Source organism: Schistocerca americana, chromosome 3 (assembly GCF_021461395.2).
Source record: "Schistocerca americana isolate TAMUIC-IGC-003095 chromosome 3, iqSchAmer2.1, whole genome shotgun sequence".
NCBI classification, from domain to species: domain Eukaryota; kingdom Metazoa; phylum Arthropoda; class Insecta; order Orthoptera; family Acrididae; genus Schistocerca; species Schistocerca americana.
In genome coordinates, this window is record NC_060121.1 from 292931726 (window position 1) to 292956986 (window position 25261).

Sequence of the window (25261 nt, forward strand, 5' to 3'; positions counted from 1 at the left end):
GACTCCACACATTCAGGAAGACTTTCAGAGTTTGATAAAGATCATTTGAACACATTAATCCACAATTACCCCTGTCTGTGTACTCAAGAACTGATAAATGTGATGAACTGTGATTATTCCATCATCATGTGACAGTTGCATACAATGAAGAAATTTAAAAAATCAGATGTATGGGTACTGTGTTCTCTAAGCCGAAATCATAAAAATCAGTGGGTGGTCATACATGCATCTCTGCTTGCTCATCATCAATTGGCTCATGAACAACACCATTACTCCTATCCTGTATCAGTTCTGGTTATGAGAAATGGTGTCTGTATGCTAGTGATGAGAAATAGTGTTAGTACCCTAGCATAAGGAATAGAAAGAAATGGTTGCACCTAAATGAAGCAGCAACTCTCTGTAAAAGATAATGTTACACATTTGGTGGAACAGTGACAGTGTGGTGTACTATGAATTGCTTCCTCAAGGTGTAACCATTACTGCTGACATTTATTATCAACAACTGTGATGTCTTGCAGATGCACTCCAACAACAATAACCAGGAAGACTACATGAAGTGATGCTACTCTGCAACAATGCCTGCTTACATTCTGCCAGACTAACAAAGAATACTATGCATGGTCAAAAATTAAAAACCAATTTGAACCAAAAGGCCAGTTACATGTAATGATTGGATATTCAGAAATCATGAAAGTGTACGGAGTGTGGAATCCAGAAATAGGAAATATTATGATTGCCAGAGATCATGTATTTGATGAAAATGTCTTTCCTGCAAATTTGAATGAAGGTGTTAAAAAGTTATTGATCTGAAGATCACGACCACCACATATGATGAAGAAGCATTATAGAATCTAGATATTGTGGAATCAGGAGAAATATCTGGCATCAAACAAACTGAAGATTTGTAAACGTGTGGGTTCTGAACATATAAATGTAGAAAAGGAGACTGGAATGAAGAATGAGAGCACTGAGAATGATTATCCAGGCAAATGAAAAGAAGAAGGAGTCTGCAGTTGAATAAGAGAATACAACAAGAGAAGAAGATATAGAAAGCATTTAAGAAGCTTTGTGAACTGATGATAAAAATAAAAGAGAAGCAGTGTCAGAAGAAATGAGAAATCTAAGGCAAAACTGAAGCTGGACATTTGTACCATGTACTAACAATGCAAAAATGATATGAACAAAATGGGTTTTCACAGGTGCCACTGACAAAGAAAATTTAATGGAATACCAGATTAGGAGGAGTTGAACAATGGTGTTTGGATCCGCAGACTTGAAAAGTGCATCTACGGCTTGCATCAGTTTGGTGAAAGGTGGAATGAAACACTCAACATGCTCCTGTGCAAAGAGATATTGTAATCAGTAATATATCTGTGTGTTTACTATGGGCTACAGTGTGAACTCATAGTAACTGCATACGTGTGCAATGTAAGTGAAATAAAGAAAATGAAAAATACCTTAATCACGAATTTGAAGAAAGTGACCCTGAAGTAGCATGACATGCACAGTCAGTTCAGATTACAGGAGAAGATGGAACACTGATTTTAGACCATAAGAATTCCAAGTGTAAAACTGCAAACCTGTGAAAACACATCTCTTTATTAATGTAGAGCTACAAATGTGACAGATGGAGACAACCTCAGTGAACAAGATACATCAAAATACTGAACCATAATTTGAAGTCTTCTATATTGGACGATGGGTATAAGGCAAGACTTAGCATATTTAAGCAAGTTCAGCAACATTTGCAGTGAGGAGCACTGGCAAGCCATCAAACACACACTGTGTTATTTATGAGTTACAACAAATGATGTGCTTGCTTACCAGAAGACTGGTAAGAAAATCACAATGTATATCAATGCAGACTGGAGAGATGATTCAAATCATCATAAATCCTTAAGTAGATACGTGATAGTTTTTGGGAGTGTAGCTATAGGCTGAGGCAGCAGAAAATAATTAACTGTTGCACCAAGTACCACTGAAGCAGAGTTTTGTGCGTTGAATAAATCTGTAAGAGAAGCAAGTGGATGAACAGTTTTCTCAGTGAGATTTGTCATGATTGTTTCCTGTCCAGCCTATGATGATTTTCATCAATAATCAAAATGGAAAGAATTTGATGAAAATTGTGGAGCCTTGGAAAGAACCAAGCATATGGATCTAAAGATTTTCTTTGTGCAAGAGGAGGTGACAGCCAGCAACATGAGAGAGAAATATATTGCAAGTGAAAAAAATGTCACTGATTGTTTTGACAAAGACAGTCAACAACTTGAGGTCGAAAACTCAATCTGCAATTATGTTAAAATTAATGTGCTCTTGCATTCATGATGTGATGTGAGTCTGTGTGTGCTCCCTGCCATTTTTATAAAGAAGACTCACGCAAATTACATGATGGCTATTTGTAGTTTATTTATACACAGAAGCTTGTGAAGGAATTACCAAAGATAAATTATTCTTGTTTTCTGTCAGGTTGTTGACTGATTATTAAAGAGTTTTATCCCTGTGTGCTTAACATATTTCTGAAGCAAAATTAGATCATTTTTTTAATTTTTGTAATATTTTCCTTAGTTTCATTAAATAGGCATGAATGGTCAATAACAATAGTAACACAGAATAAACTGATATGGGTCTATTCTTTTTATTTGTAATTATTTAAAGAGTTGTTTGCTAGAAGCATCCCAGAAATAATTGCAACAAGACGGAGGTAGATTCAATGGGTGGCCTCAAAACATGTTCAACGGAAATTAAACCTACAATGTAAAATGTAATTCATAAATAAAGATGAATATCACCTCACTGGATATGTCATTTTTAACATTTCATTTCAGTTGAGTGATGCTTTGCACATGATAAACTGCCTTTTGGTTGAAGATAGTTGAAAGGTTCTTAAGGAACCTTTGCATTATCGCATTTATCTGCACTGAAATAAAATGAATGGACACTGACACTTCTAGAGTAATCCACTCAGCACAGATATTAACAGCATATGAAAATGAAAGGAATAACATAGAGGAAAATGAAATTCAAGTAGAGCTGTACCACAGCACATCATATACTGTGAGGGATACCTAATATAGAATTCTCATTCCTAACACTCACCTCATATAATGGAGAGCTAACTATTTTACAGTTGTAAAATAGTTTCCTCTGGAAATTTTCTAAATTTTGTAGATATCAGAGCATAGATTCTCTCCAGTGAGAGAATGGAGGACTCTGCTAACAGCTCTAGTTTCCACATTAGATGGAACAAATGTGAATTTTTTGACTGTAAAAGCGTACACAGTCACAGTAGGAAAAGATAGATTTCTGCGTACCATAAAGAAGACATGTCAAGTTGCATACAGGCACAATTAAGAAACTTACATAAAGCTTGTGGCCACAGCCTTCATCAGCAAAAGAGAAACACACACCATTCATACATGCAACCAAACACACCTCATGCACATATGACCACCAACTCCAGCATCTTGGGCTGGAATGCAACTATCACATGGGATACAAGCAGTCTGGAGGGGGCAAGGAAGAGGTAGGGATTGTAGTGTATGGGTGGGGAGAGATAGAGACGAACACCATCTGGTGGAGTGTGCATGGACTAGAATGCCAACAAATGCAGTGTCAGGATGTTGTGGGGCAGGGAGGTGGGGTAAAAAGGAGCGAAGAAGGAGAGGAGCGGGGAAAGATGGATGGATGAGTTAGCAGAGGGCAGCAAACAAAGAGGGTGGACAAGAATGGGGAGGAGATGACAGGACAGAGGGGATGGAAACTGTTGGGTGCAGGGTGTGAAGACAGCATGTTACCATAGGTTGAGGCCACGATAATTATTGGAGCAGAGAATGTTTTTAAAGATAAATCCCATGTGCACAGTTCAAAAAAGTTGGTGGTGGAGAGAAGGATCCAGATGCCTCAGGTAGTGAAGCAGCCATTGAAATCAAGCATGTTATGTTCAGCTGCAGGTTGTGCACAGGGTGGTCTATCTATCTCTTGGCCACAGTTTGGCGGTGGCCATTCATCCTGGTAGACAGCTGGTTGGTAGTCATACCAATAAAACAGCTGTGCAGTGATTGCAGCAGAGCTGGTAAATGTCATATCTGCTTTCACAAGTGGCCTGCCTGCTGATGGGGTAGAATAAACCTGTGACAGGACTGGAATAGGAAGTGCTGGGTGGGTGGATTTGGCAGGTCTTTCACAGGAAGGATCATATACCTGTGGAAGACCAGGTGTCGTCTGCAAATATGGTGACGTGTGTCATTGCGGATCATTGATAAAGATTAGGGAAAGTAAGGGACCAAGCACTGAGCTCTGTGGTACTCCACATTTCATCATGCCTCAGTCAGAATAGGCATGTGCCATTGCAGAATTATTCAGTACTGCCTTCTGACATCTAGATACGATTTGAGCCACAACCTTACTTTACCATATGAGCCATAGTTGTCAGGCTTTATAAGAAGAATTTTGTGATCTACACAGTCAAATTTTATCATTTATGGATTTGAGGAATTGGTTGACAAATGGTGGACTCCTTCCTATCATCTTTCAAAAATATTACAGGTAATGCCAATCTACGAGGGCAGTTCAATAAGTAATGCAACACATTTTTTTTCTGAAACAGGGGTTGTTTTATTCAGCATTGAAATACACCAGGTTATTCCCCAATCTTTTAGCTACACAACACTATTCTTCAACGTAATCTCCATTCAATGCTACGGCCTTACGCCACCTTGAAATGAGGGCCTGTATGCCTGCACGGTACCATTCCACTGGTCGATGTCGGAGCCAACGTCGTACTGCATCAATAACTTCTTCATCATCCGCTTAGTGCCTCCCACGGATTGCGTCCTTCATTGGGCCAAACATATGGAAATCCAACGGTGTGAGATCGGGGCTGTAGGGTGCATGAGGAAGAACAGTCCACTGAAGTTTTGTGAGCTCCTCTCGGGTGCGAAAACTTGTGGGAGGTCTTGCGTTGTCATGAAGAAGGAGAAGTTCGTTCAGATTTTTGTGCCTACGAACACGCTGAAGTCGCTTCTTCAATTTCTGAAGAGTAGCACAATACACTTCAGAGTTGATCGTTTGACCATGGGGAAGGACATCGAACAGAATAACCCCTTCAGCGTCCCAGAAGACTGTAACCATGGCTTTGCCGGCTGAGGGTATGGCTTTAAACTTTTTCTTGGTAGGGGAGTAGGTGTGGCGCCACTCCATTGATTGCCATTTTGTTTCAGGTTCGAAGTGATGAACCCATGTTTCATCGCCTGTAACAATCTTTGACAAGAAATTGTCACCCTCAGCCACATGACGAGCAAACAATTCCGCACAGATGGTTCTCCATTGCTCTTTATGGTGTTCGGTTAGACAACGAGGGACCCAGCGGGAACAAACCTTTGAATATCCCAACTGGTGAACAATTGTGACAGCACTACCAACAGAGATGTCAAGTTGAGCACTGAGTTGTTTGATGGTGATCCGTCGATCATCTCGAACGAGTGTGTTCGCATGCTCCGCCATTGCAGGAGTCACAGCTGTGCACGGCCGGCCCGCACGCGGGAGATCAGACAGTCTTGCTTGACCTTGCGGCGATGATGACACACGCTTTGCCCAACGACTCACCGTGCTTTTGTCCACTGCCAGATCACCGTAGACATTCTGCAAGCGCCTATGAATATCTGAGATGCCCTGGTTTTCCGCCAAAAGAAACTCGATCACTGCCCGTTGTTTGCAACGCACATCCGTTACAGACGCCATTTTAACAGCTCCGTACAGCGCTGTCACCCTGTCACCTGTCGGAAGTCAATGAAACTATTCGAGATGAAGCGGGAATGTTTGAAAATATTCCACAAGAAATTTCTGGTTTTTTCAACCAAAATTCGCCGAGAAAAAAAATGTGTTGCATTACTTATTGAACTGCCCTCGTAAAACTAAGAACTTCTGTGTATCATCACAGATTTTACCAGTCAACTGAATAATTACATTTGCAGCAAACATAAGTAGTAGGTTTGGAACATGGAGCATTCAGCCTCCATAATTATAAAATGAACATTTTAAATATATCATCTTTATTCATCTAAAAATAAATTATAGGTATCAATTACTGTCACTAATTGTCATGGTGGGTACTCATCATTGACTGTTTATCAAATGTTTTAGGCATTAGACTCTGCACTAAAACATTCCTGTTCTCCATCATTTGAGTGCTTTCCATCTACCAAATATGAGATGGTATCAAACCTAGATCTTCAGCATAGTCTTAATTAAAACAAAATGTGATATTGCTGTTGCTGTGTATGCATTTATCTTGGTGGACATAAAGTGCTTCAATCTTTGTTTTCTTCTGAGTAACCGAGCAGTGATTGTTCTTCCCATTTGCATTATATATCCATTTTATTAGAATTTTGCACCAAAATTTTAAATGTTTCATTTTCAGACTTAACCACTAAATGACCTTGAGACTCTGATCATAGTTATGTGAATTTGCAGCTTACACTGTCTGACTTGCTGACCCCAGCAATTAATCTAGCTGAAAATGGTTTCCCTGTAACACCTGTTGTTGCTGACTTATGGAAGCAAAGTGAATCACTTCTACAATCACAGCAATATGGAAGTGAGCTTCTACTGAATGGACAAGCCCCAAGAGTAGCAGAACTCATGAAAATACCTACTATGGCAGAGTCACTGAAGGTAAGCAATGTATGAAAATAAACTGCTTTCATTATAAAATTTTTATGGGTCTGAAGAATGGCACTAATCTTAATTCTCCCAGTGTAATATTAAAAGAGAAAAAAATTTTTTCACAATTGTTATGCTTTTTATAAATTAGATGGAAAGAAATGTAGCAACACCACCAAAAAGGAATAATTGCCATAAGTGTGATCTAGAGTCACTATGAGCAGGAATTGATGAATACTAGTTTTAGTTGGTGGATTTGGAAACCTTTTTTTTTTTTTCTTTTTACTCTTCAAACAAAAATTACTCACATTCATGAAGTAGGTAACAGAAATGAGATACGTTCTCCAAAACATACCACAGAGATTCCACTTCACTGAGGTCTTGATAGAAGATATTGCCTAAAGGCAGAAAAGTATGCCTCAGAGGATGGCTCTAGTTAACTGAATTTCCACATAATCCTTAGGAAGAACCCAACCTATGAGCATAGCTGCCCTGGTCATGATGAATCCTATGAATGACTTTTGGCATAAAGCAGCCCACATTATATGCTTAGACTAATGGTGTCATCATGTAAACCCAGCTTGTCATTATTTAAATTCAAATTGTGTGAAGGTTGCCTTGTTAGACCTTATGAGAGTTTCCCATTGGTTTCCTCTGTTGCTCTTGAGTCAGTTGCCTCCCCAATAGTTTGACCATTGCAGCCCATCCATGAATATTTTGTTTATCAAACAATGGAAAATCCGGGAAGGAATGTAACAATATTACAGAATGAAAATTGCTACTCACCATATAGTGGAGATGCTGATTCACAGATAGGCACAACAAAAAGATTCTCACAATTATAGCTTTTAGCCATAAAGGTCTTTGTCAACAATTGATACTCACTCTCTCTCTCTCTCTCTCTCTCTCTCTCTCTCTCACACACACACACACACACACACACACACACACACACACACACACACACACACACACACACACAAACACACCAATGCAACTTGCACGCATGACTAACTTGACAAAGACCTTAAGGGCCGAAAGCTATAATTGTGAGAATCTTTTTGTTGTACCTATCTGTGCCTCAGTATTTCTGCTATATGGTGAGTAGCAACTTTCCTTCTCTAATATTTTGTTTATATATTTTCTTCCTCTATTTTTTGAATGGATGTTTCAAATACAGACCTTGAGGTAAGGAATAATTTCTATGGAGTTTTATTAGGCACAGTCTGTCTCATTGTACACTTGCCTTTTCCCCCTACCACCTCTCTCTGCTCTTCTCTCATTCTCTATACCACCTTCGCAGCCTCCCTCTCTACCTACCTCACTCCCTCCCTCTCTCCCTCCCCCTCCCTCTCCCCCACCCCCTCCCTCCCTCCCCCACTCTCTCTCTCTCTCTCTCTCTCTCTCTCTATCTATTTATCTATCTCTGTATGTGTCATCTTATACTTTGACCCCTCAAATGTTTTATATAATGAGGGGCTTCCAAATTTAGTGTAGGTTGTCATGATCTGGTAAAAGTAAACAAATAACACTTCTAATGAATTATTCACATGTCACAGATATATGAGCAAGGAAGGCACAAACAACTCTTGCTTAAATGCACTTCAAATGAACAAGTCACATCAGTCGCAGATGTATGGGCAAGGAACCAACTTTTGCTTAAATCATGTAAGTCTGATTATCATTCTATGCCACACATAGATCATCTGAAGAAACATTGAAACTTTTCGCACATTTCTGGTGAAGTTTCATCTAAGAAGAATAATATAGCACTGTTGTAATTTACCAGTTTCAAAAATAAAAGTAGTGCCAAGGAAAGCTATGAGTTGTATATTATTTGCTGAGTATCCAGCATTCATGCTTTTCAAATAATTTATATGCTATCATGGCTGATTTACCTGAACATATGGATAAGAAGGATGAATGGTTATTTCCATTGCTGTTTTGACACTAGTGACCCTGATGTAATCAGCAGACAGGCACTCTCATTACTGAGAATTTCCAGTCTACGAAAATGCAAGATCCTGCAGGTGCTGAAAACCCAACAGTGTCACAAATTTCCATGCAATTACCACCATTGTAGCCTCACAATCTGTTGCTGTGGTTTGCACAGATGGAAGCTAGTTTTCATTACACTGGGACAACCACAGATTCTATGAAGTTTGCTCTATAAGTCAGCTGTGTAGCTGAAGTTCAAAACTTAAACACAATACCTCTTGTACAAGAGTTGTACGTTGAACTGAAGACAGAGTTGATCTGTCAAGTCTCCTTGGCAGAAGAGGGTCACATTTCTCAGTGCTAACACAAAAAGACATTAGGACGGGAAGCTGTCACAGTGCCTGAGGTCAGAACTGTGTGTGCCACATACTTCACATGCTCCAGAGTAGCCATCTTCTGGCTCAAGTTAAAGTTGTGATAGCATTCTATTCTCTTGGACACCATTAAAAATCTGGCTGACAGGATTTGGGATGAAATAATCCTGCCATCAATCAGAACTGTAGCAGTGCCATACAATAGTGGTTTGTCATCAGCAGTGATGCTGGCACGTCACAATTACCTGTCAGACAAAGTGGATGCTCTCGTTAGTTAAATGAGTGAACTGCTGGCTTGACACAGTTACAGTAAGTATAGAGGTCAATACTGCAGAAGACCTACATCTACATCTACATCTGTACCCATGACTGAACCTATATGATCATTCCATTTCATATCCCTACAAAGTGTATGATTTGGTTGATTCCATAAGTGACTCGTAAGATATTATAGTCACAAATATTGCTTGCGACTCTTTGATACAGTCACAGATACAGCCTTTTTTTATTTTGTGAAGTGCAAACATTTACATTTCTCAACATTTAAAGTAATTTGACAATTTTTGCAACACTTTGAAGTCTTATTAAGATCTGATTGAATATTCATGCAGCTTATTTCAGATAGTTCTTCATTATAGATAAGTGCATCATTTGCAGAAAGTTCTGAGTTATTACCCATATTGTCTGTGAGGTCATTAATATACAACAAGAAGAGCAAGGATCCCAACACATTTCCCTGGGGCACACACAAAGTTACTTCTACATCTTACAATGATTCTCCAGCCAAGATAAAATTGGGTGTCCTCCCCACCAAAAAGTCCTCAATACAGTCAAAAATTTCATTTGATACCCCATATGATAATACTTTTGACAATAAACGTAGGTGTCCCACTGATTCAAATGCATTTCAGAAATCAAGAAATACTGCATTTATCTGACTATCTTGATCCAAAGTTTTCAGTATGTCATGTCAGAAAAGTATGAGTAGGGTTTCACATGGTCAATGTTTTTGGAATCCATGCTAGTTGTGATTGAGGAGGTCATTCTGTTCAAGTTACCTCATTAAGTTTGAGCTCAGAATATGTTCTAAGATTCTATACCAAATGACTGTCAAGGATACTGGACAGTAGTTTTTTGGATCACTTCTACTATTGTTCTTGTAGACAGGTGTGACATGCTTTCTTTTCTTCCAAGAACTGGACATGGTTTTTTGTTTGAGAGACCTATGTCAGATTTTAGTTAGAAGAGGGGCTAACTCAGCCACAAATTCAGTATAGAATTTTCCAGTGGCCTCTGGAGCTTAATTCAGTTTTAACAGTTTCAGCTGTTTCTCAATACCGCTGACATTAATACTTATTTCATTCATCTTTTCAGTGGTATGAAGATTAAACTGGGACAGTTCTCCTGGGTTTTCCTTTGTAAAGAAAGATCACACAGTCATTCCAGAACGAACTTTTTGGTTCCAAGAGGCATGAAGCAGTCACCTAAATGTGCTGGTATCACTGGAAACTTGGGGATCACTAATGTATCTGAGTTTGCACCTACCCAAATGATAGTGGCAGTCAGATATAGGTGCAGCCTATTGCAGGACAGTCTATCAGATGCTCTATATTAGTGACTGGAAATTATTTTGAACACTGACTCAGATTTTTGCATTTATCCATGAACTTTCCTCTATAATTGAAGCCTTTGTGCAACTAACAACTCATCAGTAGATGCTTATGGTATGGAACATACTGAGCTAGACTTGGAATTTTACTGTTGTATACATCGTGGAGGCTATAACCAGAGCCACCTTCCTGGTGTAGTACCATCTGTTACCCGATGTAGCAAATACAAGGCTCATCGACAGTGTCACCAGATTTTCTACTGCTAGATTCTTACACAGTGTAGTTATTCACAGTATCAAGCTAGGGCAGGCACCAGAAAGCAGATATGACAAGTTGCTCAAACAGACAAGTTACTCAAATAGTTACTGTCATAACCTGACCACATAAATTGTCAAGGGAGGTCTGTCAAAATAATGTGCATTTTATCAAAACTACCAATGACCTGTTAGTTTCATACTGTTCTATACATTTAGATCCTGATCATCTAGTGGTCTCAAAGGCAGAGTTTAACTCAATGCTTACAGAAGATGTTATTCACCCTTCTAGCAGTCCTTGGCCTTCACCCATCCATCTGGTGGCATATGGTGACCTTTTCGGTGGTTACTGTGTGCTGAATGTTAGGTCAAATCTGGACAGATATCCAGTTTCTCTATTGAGGAACTACAATAGTGCTCTCAGTGGTGCAACTGTGTTAAGTGTATGGGGCTGTACAAAGACTTTTTTACAAATTCCTGTAGTGAATGAAAACATACCAAAGACTGTTATAATCACTCTGTTCAGCTTATTCAGAAGTTTTTATTTGACATTTGGTTTGCACAATGCAAACATGGCAAACATTCATTGCCTCCATGCTGTAAGGACTGTCATTCTGCTTTGCATACATGGACGATATCCTCATTTCCTTCAGCCACAGCAGAACAGCATTAGAAATGCCTGGTGAAGATTTTCAAATGCATAGAACAACATGGCATGGTTGTGATCACTGCTAAGTGTATTTTTGGTAAATCCCAGATAACTTTTTCGGACCATCTAACTTCATCTGCAGGGTCATTGCCACTACCAGAAAAGGTGGAAGCTATCATGAAGATCCCACAGCCAGAAACCATCAAGGAGCTACACTATTTCTTGAGAATGCTGCATTCCTAGCACACCCTGCACTGATCATGTCATTGTGTTAGTAATTGATGCCAGTCAGACAGCTGTTGCAGAAGCATGTTAATGGTGCATGCCAACTGCTTGTCTTATTCTCACATAAGCTCTACAACTTTCAGTGTAAATGGAGTGCTTATGATCATGAGGTTCTACCCATACAAAAAGCAATCAAATACTTCAAACCACAGTTGGAAGCAAGAGAATTTACAATATTTACTGATCACAATCTGCTTATCTATACATTCAGACAGAACAACAACAACAAGTGTTTTCCTTGGTAGTACAACCATCTGGAATTTATTGCCCAATTCAATACTGATTTCCACAATGTTTCTGCTGTAAAAATGTGGTCACAGACTGTCTGTTGCAGGTCAATAGTGTGGCAAATTCTATTAATTTTTTTCCTCTCAGAAAGGAACAGGAATGAGATAATGAACTTCAGAAGCTATTGCATGATGCATCATCCAGCCTTCAATTACAGCTTGCCAACATTCCTACATTCCTGCTTCTGATTACAAACTATATTGGGACATTTCCAGTGGAAGATCTTGTCCAGTTCTGCCACATGCTTTCTGCAGACATACTTTCAACAGCCTTCACAACAAATGTCACCTTGGCATTAGAGCATCGACTTGCCTGGTGTGAAAACATTTTGTCTGGCCTTGTTTACAGAAGAATTGCCATGAGTGGGCTCAAGCATGGCTTCAGTCAATGCAGTAAAATAACCTTCCATGTGCTTGTGGCCATTGAAGAATTCCCAGGTTGACAAAGTGACTCATGCATGTGCACACCGATGTTGTGGGTCCACTATCATCTTACTACCGAATCTTACTTCCTTCCCATCCATTATCTGTTGACTACCAATGATCATTTTACCCACTGATTGGATGCTACACCAGTTAAAAACACATTGGCAGACGCACAAACCTTTGCCTTCATTTCAAATTGGGTTTCTTGCTTCAGTTGCCCACTGCACATTATTAGGAACCACGGCCAACAATTTGAGTGAGAGTTATTTAACCAAATCAGCAAATTCTGATGTACTCTCCATCACCTGACAACTAGTTACCTCCTGGCAAACAATGGCGTGGTTGAACATTGGCGCCATTCTTTAAAGGCTGCATTAATGTGTCATGCCACCAGCTGGACAAATGCATTACCTATGTTCTTACTTGGCCTTTACACTATTTACAATAATGGACTTAAGACATCATTGAGGAAGCTCATTTATGGCAAAACACTCTGAATACCTGGAAAATTCATTGATTCGAAGTCTGCACAGCTATTGGACCATGACCCATCAGATTTGATTTATTGCCTGAGATAACACATTAAAAGCATTTGCTGACATCAAGCCTCCACACATGGAGTGGATCATAGCTCCATGCATTATGACCTCCAAATACACATGTATTTTTTGTTGCATACAGGTGCTGTCAAATCTTCTCTACAGACTCCATACACAGGCTCAAATCAGGTGAATAAAAGAGAACGAACACTGGATATTGCACTGAATTGTAAAACTACTACTGTCTAAATCAACAGGGTGAAACTAACATACTTATTTCCAGATATGCTGCCAATTCTTGAACCTCAACACCATCCTCAACCTAAAATGCAAGTATTATCATCCAAAACTGACAGAAGAATGATACTATCCAAAATAGAGACACATTACGACAAAAGAAAGCACTCGGGATGTCAAGTTCACTTTCCGGCAAGATATATGGATGGGATTCCACTTCTCTTTAGGTGGCAGACATAGCAAATATGTCACCTGTTGTGTTTTGTTGCGATAAAGAGTTCATGAGCTGGCTACCAGAGATGCCCTTTGTTTGGCATTGGTGGTTGTTTGTTTATCAGTGCTCCATGAGTTTAGACTGTGAGAACTGTTTTGCAAATAGAGATATATCATGTCTAGTCTTAATTTATTGTAATTTGTGAGTCAGAAGGTCTTGCTTATCATCAAAATGCATCTTGAATAAATGTTTGTTGTTAAGACTAATTATAAAATGAATAGTTTGTATGCTGTCATGGCTGATTTACCTAAACACAAACAAAAGTAGTTTGGACAGTTATTGCCATACACACTCTGATACACCAACAAGTTATCGCACTATTCAAATACACATTAATAAATATGTTAGAGTCATATACTTCACTAGTGTTCGGGATTGGATTCTTCATATAGTATCAAGCTAGGCCGTTACATTTCAATATCAGGAAGAGTGAAGTGTAACGTCAAATAAAGACCCACCTATTGCTAAAAATATAGCTATAGTCTTAATAATTTTTCCATTACTGAAAAGGATACCATGACTTTCTGTAGATAACTTTGTCTTTGTTTGTTATTTATACTGAGTGCTGGAAATGAAACCTGTGTTCTAAGAGAAAATCTGTGAATTTATAATCCAAATCTGCCTTTCAAATTGTTTATCTTTTATCCAGTCCAAAAAAATTCTTTGTTAAGAAAGATAAATATGTTTACAGCTTCCTTCTGTTCCTTAATAATATTAATGTAACTGAGAAATGCAATGTATGGGGATATATGTAGGAGATCTGTACCCAGTGTTTGATTTTGAATAATGTGGGAGGGTCAGTCATAAAAAGATTATACCACTTGGTATGCAGGGTACATGAGACAGATGAAATACACTCAGAATTCAAGAGGAATGTAATAATTCTAAATCCAAATAAAAGGAGGTGCTGACAATTGTGAATATTACTTAACTGTCAGTTTGATAAATTGCAGATACAAAGTACTCCTTTTTTATGGCCTTACCTCATGCCTCTGTGAGTTTGGGTTTGGTGATGTTAATGGTAGAGGGTGGCTGTATACCTCTCCTGTCATCACCCCCACCCCCACTTCCCCAATTCCCCACCCCCTGGGAAGCAATCTCTGTATTCCACTTGTCTACATCTAGTGTAGTGTCATTCCATGTGAAGGCATGAGAACATGTTTGAAATGTTTGAAAGTAATGTAACTGATGGAGGACCTTGGTACCAGCCTAGTAGTCATATAGATGGATGTGGAAAACTGCCTAAAAACCCATCTTTAATCTGCAACCAGTTTCAGTTTGGTGCCAGCAGGTTTCCCCACATCCCAGAATCAGTGTGCTAATGTGCACAGCTATCTGGGTGGGTCGCAATTGTAAAATATTCAGATGAATTGTTTACAGATCTTTGTGGAAAGTCGTTGTGTATATTATAAAGAGGATTGGGCCCAGCACACTTCCTTGGGGGACTCCTATATTGATGTATTCTGGGTTTGAAAGGTATGATTGAAGTTAGTTTGGGTGATCTCCATCTCTTGGACCCTGTTTTGCGGGTATGAATGAAACCACATGTTTGTTACTCCTCTTACTCCTAGTGCATTTAGTTTGTTTAGCAAAATTGTGTGGTCTACTGTGTCAAACACTTTGTTCAAATCAAGGAAGATCCCTGTTATGTGGTCTCCTTTGTCTAATGCTTTGAGAGTAACATTTGAGAAATGAGCTACAGCTGAATTTGTGCTGTTGCCAGCCCAGAAACCAAATTGCTCTTTACTCAGAAGATTGAACTTTGTTAAGCACCCCATGAGCCAGTTTTTCATTATGGTCTCTATGACTTTTGAAAAGGATGACTGTAATGAGATTGATCTGTAATTTTCTGTGACTTCTGGGTTACCTTTCTTATATATAGGTAGGATTTTTGCATGCTTTAGTATGTCTGGGAAGCAACCTGTGGAGAAGGATTCATTGATTATGTGCACTAAAGAGTCTTTGATGTTGTCTATGCAGTCCTTCAGTAAGCACACAGGTACTTCATCTATGCTTGCTGAATTTTTACGTTTTAGGTTACTCACATCATTGCATACTTCTGCTGTGGTTGGTTGTAGCATCATTGTGTGTGGCATTTTGTTCACCATTTGTAAATGCTTAGTTTTGTTGAACTTCTGTTGTAGTTGAGGTGCTATGTTGCTGAAATACTGAGTGGCAAAGTTTGCTAGTTTTTTGCGGTAATTTATTTTGGTATCATTGTGTTGAAGCTGCATGTTTATTGGCTTTAATTTTTTCCTATTAGTTTCTTGTTTGGTGATTTCCCATGCTGCTTTGATTTTATTATTAGCTGTTTCTATAATTTTTTCATTTCGGTACCTTTTAGCCACTAACAATACTTTTCTATAGATCTTTCTGTACGTATGATAATTATGAAATGCTGAATCATTATGGTAGTTTTTCATTAAGCTAAGGTGCTTGAGGGTTGCAGAGGATTCCCTTATCCCATTGGTTACCCAGCTGTTATTTTTGCATGATTTAATTATTCTTAGAACTTGAGGAAATATTTCTTCAAACCTCGAATTTAAATATTGACGTAAACTTTGAAAACTCCCCATTTACAGTTGTTTCTCTGTACATTTCCTCCTATGTTTCACTGAGGCAAATAAAGCTCTATTTGACTTAGAGAAAACTCTACTGTACTTGTGTATTTTAGTGTTATTATCTAATTGTATGCTTAATTTTAATAACTAACTGAATGGTCTAAGATACCAAGGTCATCTATGGCAATGTCACACCTATCTTTCTCTATGTCCATTAGCATATGGTCAGTACTTGATGCTGAATGTTTGGTTATCCTAGTGGCAGTGTTAATTAATGGTGGTATACCATAGGTGTACATAATGCTCAGAAAACTGTTGCATGACATATCTGGGTTCATCATGTTAATGTTTAGATCTCCACAAATGATGATTTTGCCTTTGGGGCTGGAGACCATTTGTAATGCTTGGGTTAACTTTGTAGTGAATGTGTCCATGTCACCACTGGGAGCATGATATATACATAGTACAGTTAGTCTTTGGAATACATCTAGGATTTTTATCTCTAAAGCTGATATTTCTGTGTGTTTATCCTCACTTAACGCCATAACATTGTTTCTAATCTTACACATAATCCCCTCCTTCATGTATATGCATGATCCACCATATTTCATAGTGCTTCTGCAGTAATGACAGCCTAGACTGTAAGAATTTAGTGCTACATTTGTTAATTCTGAACCGTTACACAAATGTTCTCTTATACAAACAAGTGAGCTGTCAATAGACTGCAGTTCCACTTCTAATTTTTGCACTTTGTTTCTTATGCACTGCATATTTTGGTGGAAGACTGAAAAGCACTGAGCAATGTTCACCTTGTAAACTTTACGTTTCTCTTGCCTTGGTCTAAAAAATCTTTTTGGTGATGAAGTGTTACAGTTATCCTACCGATTGATGCACTGGTCACAGTTTCTTCCATAGGATCCTCACATTTTCTTGCTGTTTTTGCTGAAGATGATTCTAGTGTTGCCTCTTCTTGTTCAAGTGATTATCCTGGCTGCGCCGATGCTGTGGGTGCAACTGACTTTCTTGTTATGGAGCTGTTATGGTATTTTCATATTTCCTTGATCAAAGCTGGCAATATAACAACTGTATTTCTTGCAGTGCGGTCATCTTTCTGTATTAGTTTTGTTAGCATTTTGTCGATGCATGACTTCCCAGTGCTGTTACAGTGTTGACCATGTTTCATGAACAGATCTCTTGAGCTGGGAAGCTCAAAGAATGTTATGTTTTCATAATACTTGCCTATTTTATGAAATTGTCTGTTTATTTTTGTAACCTCCAAATTTATGATTGAGTTGTCCTGCAGGTCATGCCTGTGAGACATGTTTGTCACTCTGAGGTTCAGTAGTGTTGTTTCTAGACATTGTGTGGCAAATTTACCCTTTTTCGGTACAAATCGTTGCTTCCACCCATGATTATGACCGTGGCATTCTTAGATAACTCATTTAATGAATTGCGATTTTCATTATCTTGGTCAAAGTGTGCTTGGCTTAGTCATTCCTGTGGCCATAAATGATGAACTGTATTCATTCATTTTCTCAGCGATTCTCTTGGTGTGACTGTCACCAAGTAAAAAGACTTGTTTTTTGTAGTTCCCTGTTTTATTGGTTGCACAAATTTTGTTGACTGTACACTTTATTGGACATTTTGTCACTGCTTTTGGTTCATTTATTTATTTATTTATTTATTTATTGTTCCGTGGGACCACATTTAGGAGAAGTCTCCATGGTCATGGAACGAGTCAATACATGAAATTATAACACAATTGTAGAAACAGATAAAATGAAATATAAGAAACATATTCAGGCGACAAGTCGTTAGTTTAAATAAAGAAAATCAAGAATGTAACACTGGAATTTGCTTAATTTTTTATCTCTTCCAGGAGCTCCTCGACAGAATAGAAGGAGTGAGCCATGAGGAAACTCTTCAGTTTAGACTTAAAAGTGTTTGGGCTACTGCTAAGATTTTTGAGTTCTTGTGGTAGCTTATTGAAAATGGATGCAGCAGAATACTGCACTCCTTTCTGCACAAGAGTCAAGGAAGTGCATTCCACATGCAGATTTGATTTCTGCCTAGTATTAACTGAGTGAAAGCTGCTAATTCTTGGGAATAAGCTAATATTGCTAACAACAAACGACATTAAAGAAAATACATACTGTGAGGGCAATGTCAAAATTCCCAGACTATTGAATAGGGGTCAACAAGAGGTTTTCGAACTTACACCATACATAGCTCGAACAGCCCGTTTTTGAGCCAAAAATACCCTTTTTGAATCAGAAGAATTACCCCAAAAAATAATACCATATGACATAAGCGTATGAAAATATGCAAAGTATACTACTTTTCGTGTTGAAATGTCACTTATTTCAGATACTGTTCTAATGGTAAATAAAGCGGCATTTAGTTTCTGAACAAGATCCTGAACATGGGCTTTCCACAACAGCTTACTATCTATCCGTACGCCTAGGAACTTGAACTGTTCCGTCTCGCTTATAACATGCCCATTCTGTCTGATTAAAATGTCAATTCTTGTTGAATTGTGGGTTAGAAACTGTAAAAACTGAGTCTTACTGTGATTTAGCATCAAATTATTTTCCACAAGCCACGAACTTATATCATGAACTACATTATTTGATAATGTTTCAATATTACACACAAGATCCTTCACTACCAAGGTGGTGTCATCAGCAAACAGAAATATTTTTGAATCACCTGTAATACTAGAAGGCATATCATTTACATAAATAAGGAACAGCAGTGGCCCCAGCACCGACCCTTGGGGAACGCCCCATTTAACAGTGCCCCATTGGGACTGAACATCATTACCACTCTCAATATTGCGGAGGATTACCTTCTGCTTTCTGTTCTTAAAGTAGGAGGCGAACCAATTGTAAGCTACTCCCCTTACTCCATAATGTTCCAACTTCTGCAGTAATATTTTGTGGTCAACACAGTCAAAAGCCTTTGTTAAATCAAAGAAAACACCTAACGTTCGCAACCTTTTATTTAATCCGTCCAAAACCTCACAGAGAAAAGAGACTATAGCATTTTCAGTTGTTAAGCCATTTCTAAAACCAAACTGTACATTTGACAGCAAATTATGTGAATTTAAATGCTGCAGTAACCTTGTATATACAACCCTCTCGATAACTTTAGCAAACACCGATGGCATAGAAATAGGTCTATAATTGTCAACATTATCCCTGTCTCCCTTTTTATAAAGTGGCTTCACTACCGAGTACTTTAATCTGTCAGGAAACCGACCACTCCTAAAGGAAAAGTTACAGATATGGCTAAGTACTGAGCTAACATACGTGGAACAATACTTCAGTATTCTGCTAGATACCCCATCATATCCATGAGAGTTCTTGGTCTTTAGTGATTTAATTATTAACTCAATCTCCCTCTTGTCAGTATCATGGAGGAGCATTTCAGGTAACAGTCTCGGAACACTTTTTTCTAAGAGCGCTATAGGATTCCCTGTTGGGACTAGGTTTCTCTTTAGTTCACCTGCTATATTCAGAAAGTGATTATTAAGTACTGTACATATATGCGACTTATCAGTAACACGGACATCCCCACTACGCACTGATTCTATATTCTCGACCTGTCTCTGCAGACCAGCCACTTCCTTTACGACTGACCATATGGTTTTAATTTTATCCTGAGACTTAGCTATTCTATCTGCATACCACATACTTTTTACCTTCCTAATAACTTTTTTAAGCACCTTACAATACTGTTTGTAATGGGCTGCTGCATTTAGATTTTGACTGTTTCTAACGTTTTGATATAATTGCCACTTTGTTCTACAAGATATTCTTATCCCTTTAGTCAGCCACCCAAGCTGCCTGTTTGTGCTAGTACCCTGTTTTGAACGTTCTAACGGAAAGCAACTTTCAAAGAGCACGAGAAAAGTCTTGAGGAAAGCATTATATTTATCGTCTACTGTATCAGCACTATAAACATCTTGCCACTCTTGTTCCTTGATAAGGTTTACAAAAGTCTGTACAGCAACTGGATCAGCTTTCCTAAAAAGTTGGTAACTATATTTAACATGTGTTGCAGCACAAAAATCTTTTAGACTTAAAATTTGTGCATCATGATCTGAAAGGCCATTCACCTTTTTGCTAACAGAATGCCCTTCTAATAATGACGAATGAACAAAAATATTGTCTATGGTTGTTCTACTGTTCCCTTGCACTCTCGTTGGAAAGAATACGGTTTGCATAAGATTATATGAATTAAGGAGGTCTACCAGCATCCTTTTCCTTGCACAATCACTTATACAATTAATATTGAAGTCACCACATATAACTAACTTTTTGTATTTCCTATAAAGTGAACCAAGAACCTCCTCTAGCTTTAGCAAAAATGTTGTGAAATCGGAGTCTGGGGATCTATAAATAACAACAGTAAGAAGTTTAGCTCCACTAAATTTAACCACACCTGCACAACATTCAAACACCTTTTCAGCGCAGTACTTTGAAACATCAATTGACTCAAATGGGATACCGTTTTTCACATACATGGCTACTCCCCCACACCGAAAAGAGCTCCTAGAAAAGCTGCCAGCCAACCTGTATCCTGGTAAAGGAAGCCTCTGAATTATCTCCTTATTTAAGAAGTGTTCAGATATACCAATAATTTCAGAGTCAACATCTATAAGCAGTTCACTAACTTTATCTCTAATACCTTGTATATTTTGATGAAATATACTAATTCCCTCATTAATCGGATACCCAAGCTTTGTAGAAAGTGGTTTCTTTGTTAGAGAGACTTCCCTTAAGCAGGAATACCTATCAGCTGACTTCAATCTAAAAAAGGTACAGCTCTAACACCCACAACTACCAGAATTTTCCCATGAGTGATCCCACCACCCCCACCTATGCTGTCACCTATAAGTTTTGCCAACCTCCCCTTCCCATACCTGTTGAGGTGCAGGCCATGTCTAGTGAAATCCGTCCTACTGATAGACTCCACCGACACCACTGAAATGTGACTCATGCCTTCTGTCATCAGCGCACCCCCAAGTCTCATGTTATTACGCCTGACGGCTGTATTAAGATGAGGCCGATCGTGACGCTGAAACAGTTCCACGAAATGCTCATTCGTGTTGCCAGTCTGAGTGGCTATCTTTTCCAGGTCACCATCTATGTCATACTCCCCACCCCTATCAATACTATTACCAGCCCCACCCACAATCACTACCTGATCCTCTTTAGTAAAATCCCTACATAACCCCCCTATGTTAAAAGTCACCTGAGCCAATCCTGCATTAGGCTTCACAATGCTGGTGACCTGGAACTCACTCCCCAAAACTTCCTGCAACTGCTGGCCTACACCTCTACCATGAGAACTACCTAACAGCAGAACCTTCTTCTTTCTCTTAGACTTTGCAACTGTCCGAGCCACCTAACTGCTGAGGTCTGCTGCATACTTCCTACATCTACAGCTACTAGAGATTCCTCTCCACTAGACTCTGACAGTTGGTCATATCTATTACAAACACCAATAGTAAAACTATCTGAAAATCTCCTTCTCCTAGCAGATCTCTTGCCAACAGCCAGCTCCCATTCCCCAACCCCCTTCTCCCTCCTCATCCTATCTAGCTCCTCCTGTGCGTTTTTCAACTGCACCTGAAGGGCACAGATCTTACGCTCCTGCTCCTCTATCAACTTACTCTTGCTACATAACCTGCAGTTCCAGGAGAGGATCTCACCAGAATGCCCACTGGCTTCCCCACTGCATTCCCCCCAGTGAAAATACTTCGAACAAGTCTCACACCGCAATCCACTACTCACGAACCTACGGCAAAGCCCACACTTCTCACTCATGGAAAAATTTTTCAATTATTGACACAAGAAAACAACTTTATCTAGGTTCCGCTACTACAATAAGAAGATGTTAAAAACTGACTACAATTATCACAAACTTGCTCTACAAGGGAAGTAACTACTATTATTGACAGTATTAATCAACAACAAATGAGAATATAACAAAATACTAACACAGAAAGAAAATCAAACGTCTAATGACAGTAACGAAACTGAAAGCAGTTCGTAAAAATTTACTGTGCTTACTGTTTTATTACAGTCTTAATCTAGAACCAAGTATTTACCGTATTTGATAGTGGCATCACTGGAGCTGTACTTACTGTTTGTTTACATGCTTTAGTCAGCACATGCCACATTTTCTGCATAGAAAGACCATTTACAGCAACGTCTTGTGCTAGGTGATGATTTTGCTCCAATCCTTGGTATTTTATTTCCATATCTTGATATTTCTTCTGGAGTTTTTGGTATTTCGTGATTATAGTCACTAAATCATTTGTATGAACCCTTACTATTGTTTCTTTTGATTTTAGTGTATTCAGTATTTCATTTATCACGGGACTTGTTAAACACTGATGTCTTGTCTAGGTCATGATCCTCTTTTATATACTTCAGATTCACTTTTATGCATTTATCATGGTACAACGACTTGCACTCGACACACAAGATACCTCGCTTAACCTTTTTTACACAAATTTTACACACATCATTATTATATTTTATAGTAACTGAGACATCATTACATGAGGAGGTTTCACCTGGCGTCATCTTGACTACCCTTGGGCAAGTTTGAAGTTTCTTCTACTCTTGTTGATGACTCTCCGTTGAAGAAAACATGCTGCATCCTTCCTTAGAATGAAACTCTCTGTTCAGTCTCAGTATTGTGTCCATCTGATTGCCTTGATCCACGATTTTCAGAATGCCATAAGAGAGAAGTGTGAGTTGGGTTTTGCATGACTGATGTTTCCAGAAGCCATTCTTCTTGGATTTGAAGAGGTCATTCTTTTTTGAGATATCTCATTGTGTTAGGGCTCAGCATGTGTTCTAAGGTTCTACAGCAAAGGTCTGTCAAAAAATATGGGTAAATTCTCCCATCCTTCTTGTAGCCCACTGTGGCTTGTGCTACCTTCCAACCACAGGGTACAGTTTTTTTGTTTAAAGAATTTACTCAGCTGAAAATTCTGTATATAATCTTCCACAAATGCCATCAGGCCCTGGTGCCTTATTTAGTTTTAGTGACTTCAACTGCTTCTTAATGCCACTGGAGCTACATTCGTCATTGTGGTGATGCGAGAATTAAACTCAGGCATTACTTCTGTATCTTCCTCTGTGAAGGTATTGAAACCAGAGTTCAGCATTTCTGCTTTATCTTTGCTACCCTCAATTTTGGTTCCCATGCCACCCATGAGTGTCTAGACATTAACATTGGTGCCATTGACAGCCTTTACATATGACCAGAACATGACCAAAATCTCTTGTCAGCATGGGAAATCATACATTGGGCAGATGTGTCACATTATTAAAGATAGGTTTCATAAACATAGACATCAGGACACACTGTGCCAGTCAGAAAAATCTGCTGTTTCTGACCGCTGTTTAGATAACTATGATTGATGGCATGAATTGTAGAGAGAACAAGATTCTATATTTCACCTCAAATTATAAAGACTTCATCATTTAAGAAGTTTGTGGAATATTCCATTGCTTGTTAGAGGAACAAAGACATATTAAAAACTTGAATATATAGTATTATTGTGGAACAGTAATACTAGTACTGTGTATTCAAATTTCTAATTTAATGAGTTGTCAAAATACATATATTATGTTGAGACCACACAAAACTACAATCATCTTGCCACAACTGTGTGTTCTTTTACTGCTCATTGAGGTCACACATTAAACTAGAAGACATGAAATCTAGTCCACTTTATTACACAAATGAGTAACATGTTTACTTAACTTTGACACCCTTATTTGCTGCAGGATTGCTTGATAAGTTATAGCTGTTATTGACTTTAATGCATCACTTCATGCACACATTAACAAACTGATCACTTGCTGTACATTCTTTCACATTTAAATGAACAAGTCCATCAGAAACCTTAGCTATCACATTGGTCCTGTACTATAATGTTGACTCCTTCAGATGAAGTCACAAACTGAGGAGCTTCTGCATGCTAATGTTGATCCATGTTGCCATCTTCTATGTGACAACATGACCTCTGAATGACAGCACATATTACAGGACTTAATCAATGTAGGTACAGAATTTACACTCAGAATAGATTGGGAAACAGAGAAAGGAATCTAGTGCGAACAACCAATGAGGCTCAAAGCCAGGACAACTAATCTGGACATCGACAACTTGCCCAAGCACATATTCTGGGGTCTACAGCTTGTGGCTGTGGTGCCTGCACTGCACACTGATGGGTCTCCTGCATGGCATCTTGAAATTCAACAGCCCCTCCCTGTGATGATGGTAAAGTCTTCCACTCTTCCTGGCACCTATTCTTTCTAGCAATCTAGTTTATAAAATAGCTTTCCCCTGCAGCTCCCTGCAGTTGCTCCTGAAAATGATGTTAGTTACCTTGTTCAGTTTCCATGACAGCTTCTGGTCTTACACTTGACTATCCTTCAACCACTGATTGCATTGAGAAATCTTCAAACAGCACATTTATAATCATAATTGTTGTTTTGGTTGTGGTCTTCAGTCCTGAGACTGGTTTGATGTAGCTCTCCATGCTACTCTATCCTGTGCAAGCTTCTTCATCTCCCAGTACCTACTGCAGCCTACATCCTTCTGAATCTGCTTAGTGAATTCATCTCTTGGTCTCCCTCTATGATTTTTACCCTCCACGCTGCCCTCCAGTACTAAATTGGTGATCCCTTGATGCCTCAGAACATGTCCTACCAACCAATCCCTTCTTCTAGTCAAGTTGTGCCACAAACTCCTCTTCTCCCCAATTCTATTCAATAGCTCCTCATTAGTTATGTGATCTACCCATCTAATCTTCAGCATTCTTCTGTAGCACCACATTTCGATAGCTTCTATTTTCTTCTTGTCTAAACTATTTATCATCCATGTTTCACTTCCATACATGGCTACACTCCATACAAATACTTCCAGAAACGACTTCCTGACACTTAAATCAATACTCGATGTTAACAAATTTCTCTTCTTCAGAAAAGCTTTCCTTGCCATTGCCAGTCTACATTTTATTTCCTCTCTACTTTGACCATCATCAGTTATATTGCTCCCAAAATAGCAAAACTCCATTACTACTTTAAGTGTCTCATTTCCTAATCTCATTCCCTCAGCATCACCCATTTTAATTC

The 25261-nt window shown here is 38.7% G+C and overlaps 1 protein-coding gene across 1 annotated transcript in view; it reads left to right on the top strand.

The window, feature by feature from the left end:
• LOC124605388 (glutathione hydrolase-like YwrD proenzyme) overlaps positions 1 to 25261 on the top strand; it is a 148214-nt gene that overhangs the window by 27502 nt on the left and 95451 nt on the right. The window contains exon 5 of the mRNA XM_047137028.1: positions 6472 to 6672. Within this exon, the coding sequence (XP_046992984.1) occupies positions 6472 to 6672 (201 nt within the window). The remainder of the gene's footprint in view (positions 1 to 6471; positions 6673 to 25261) is intronic.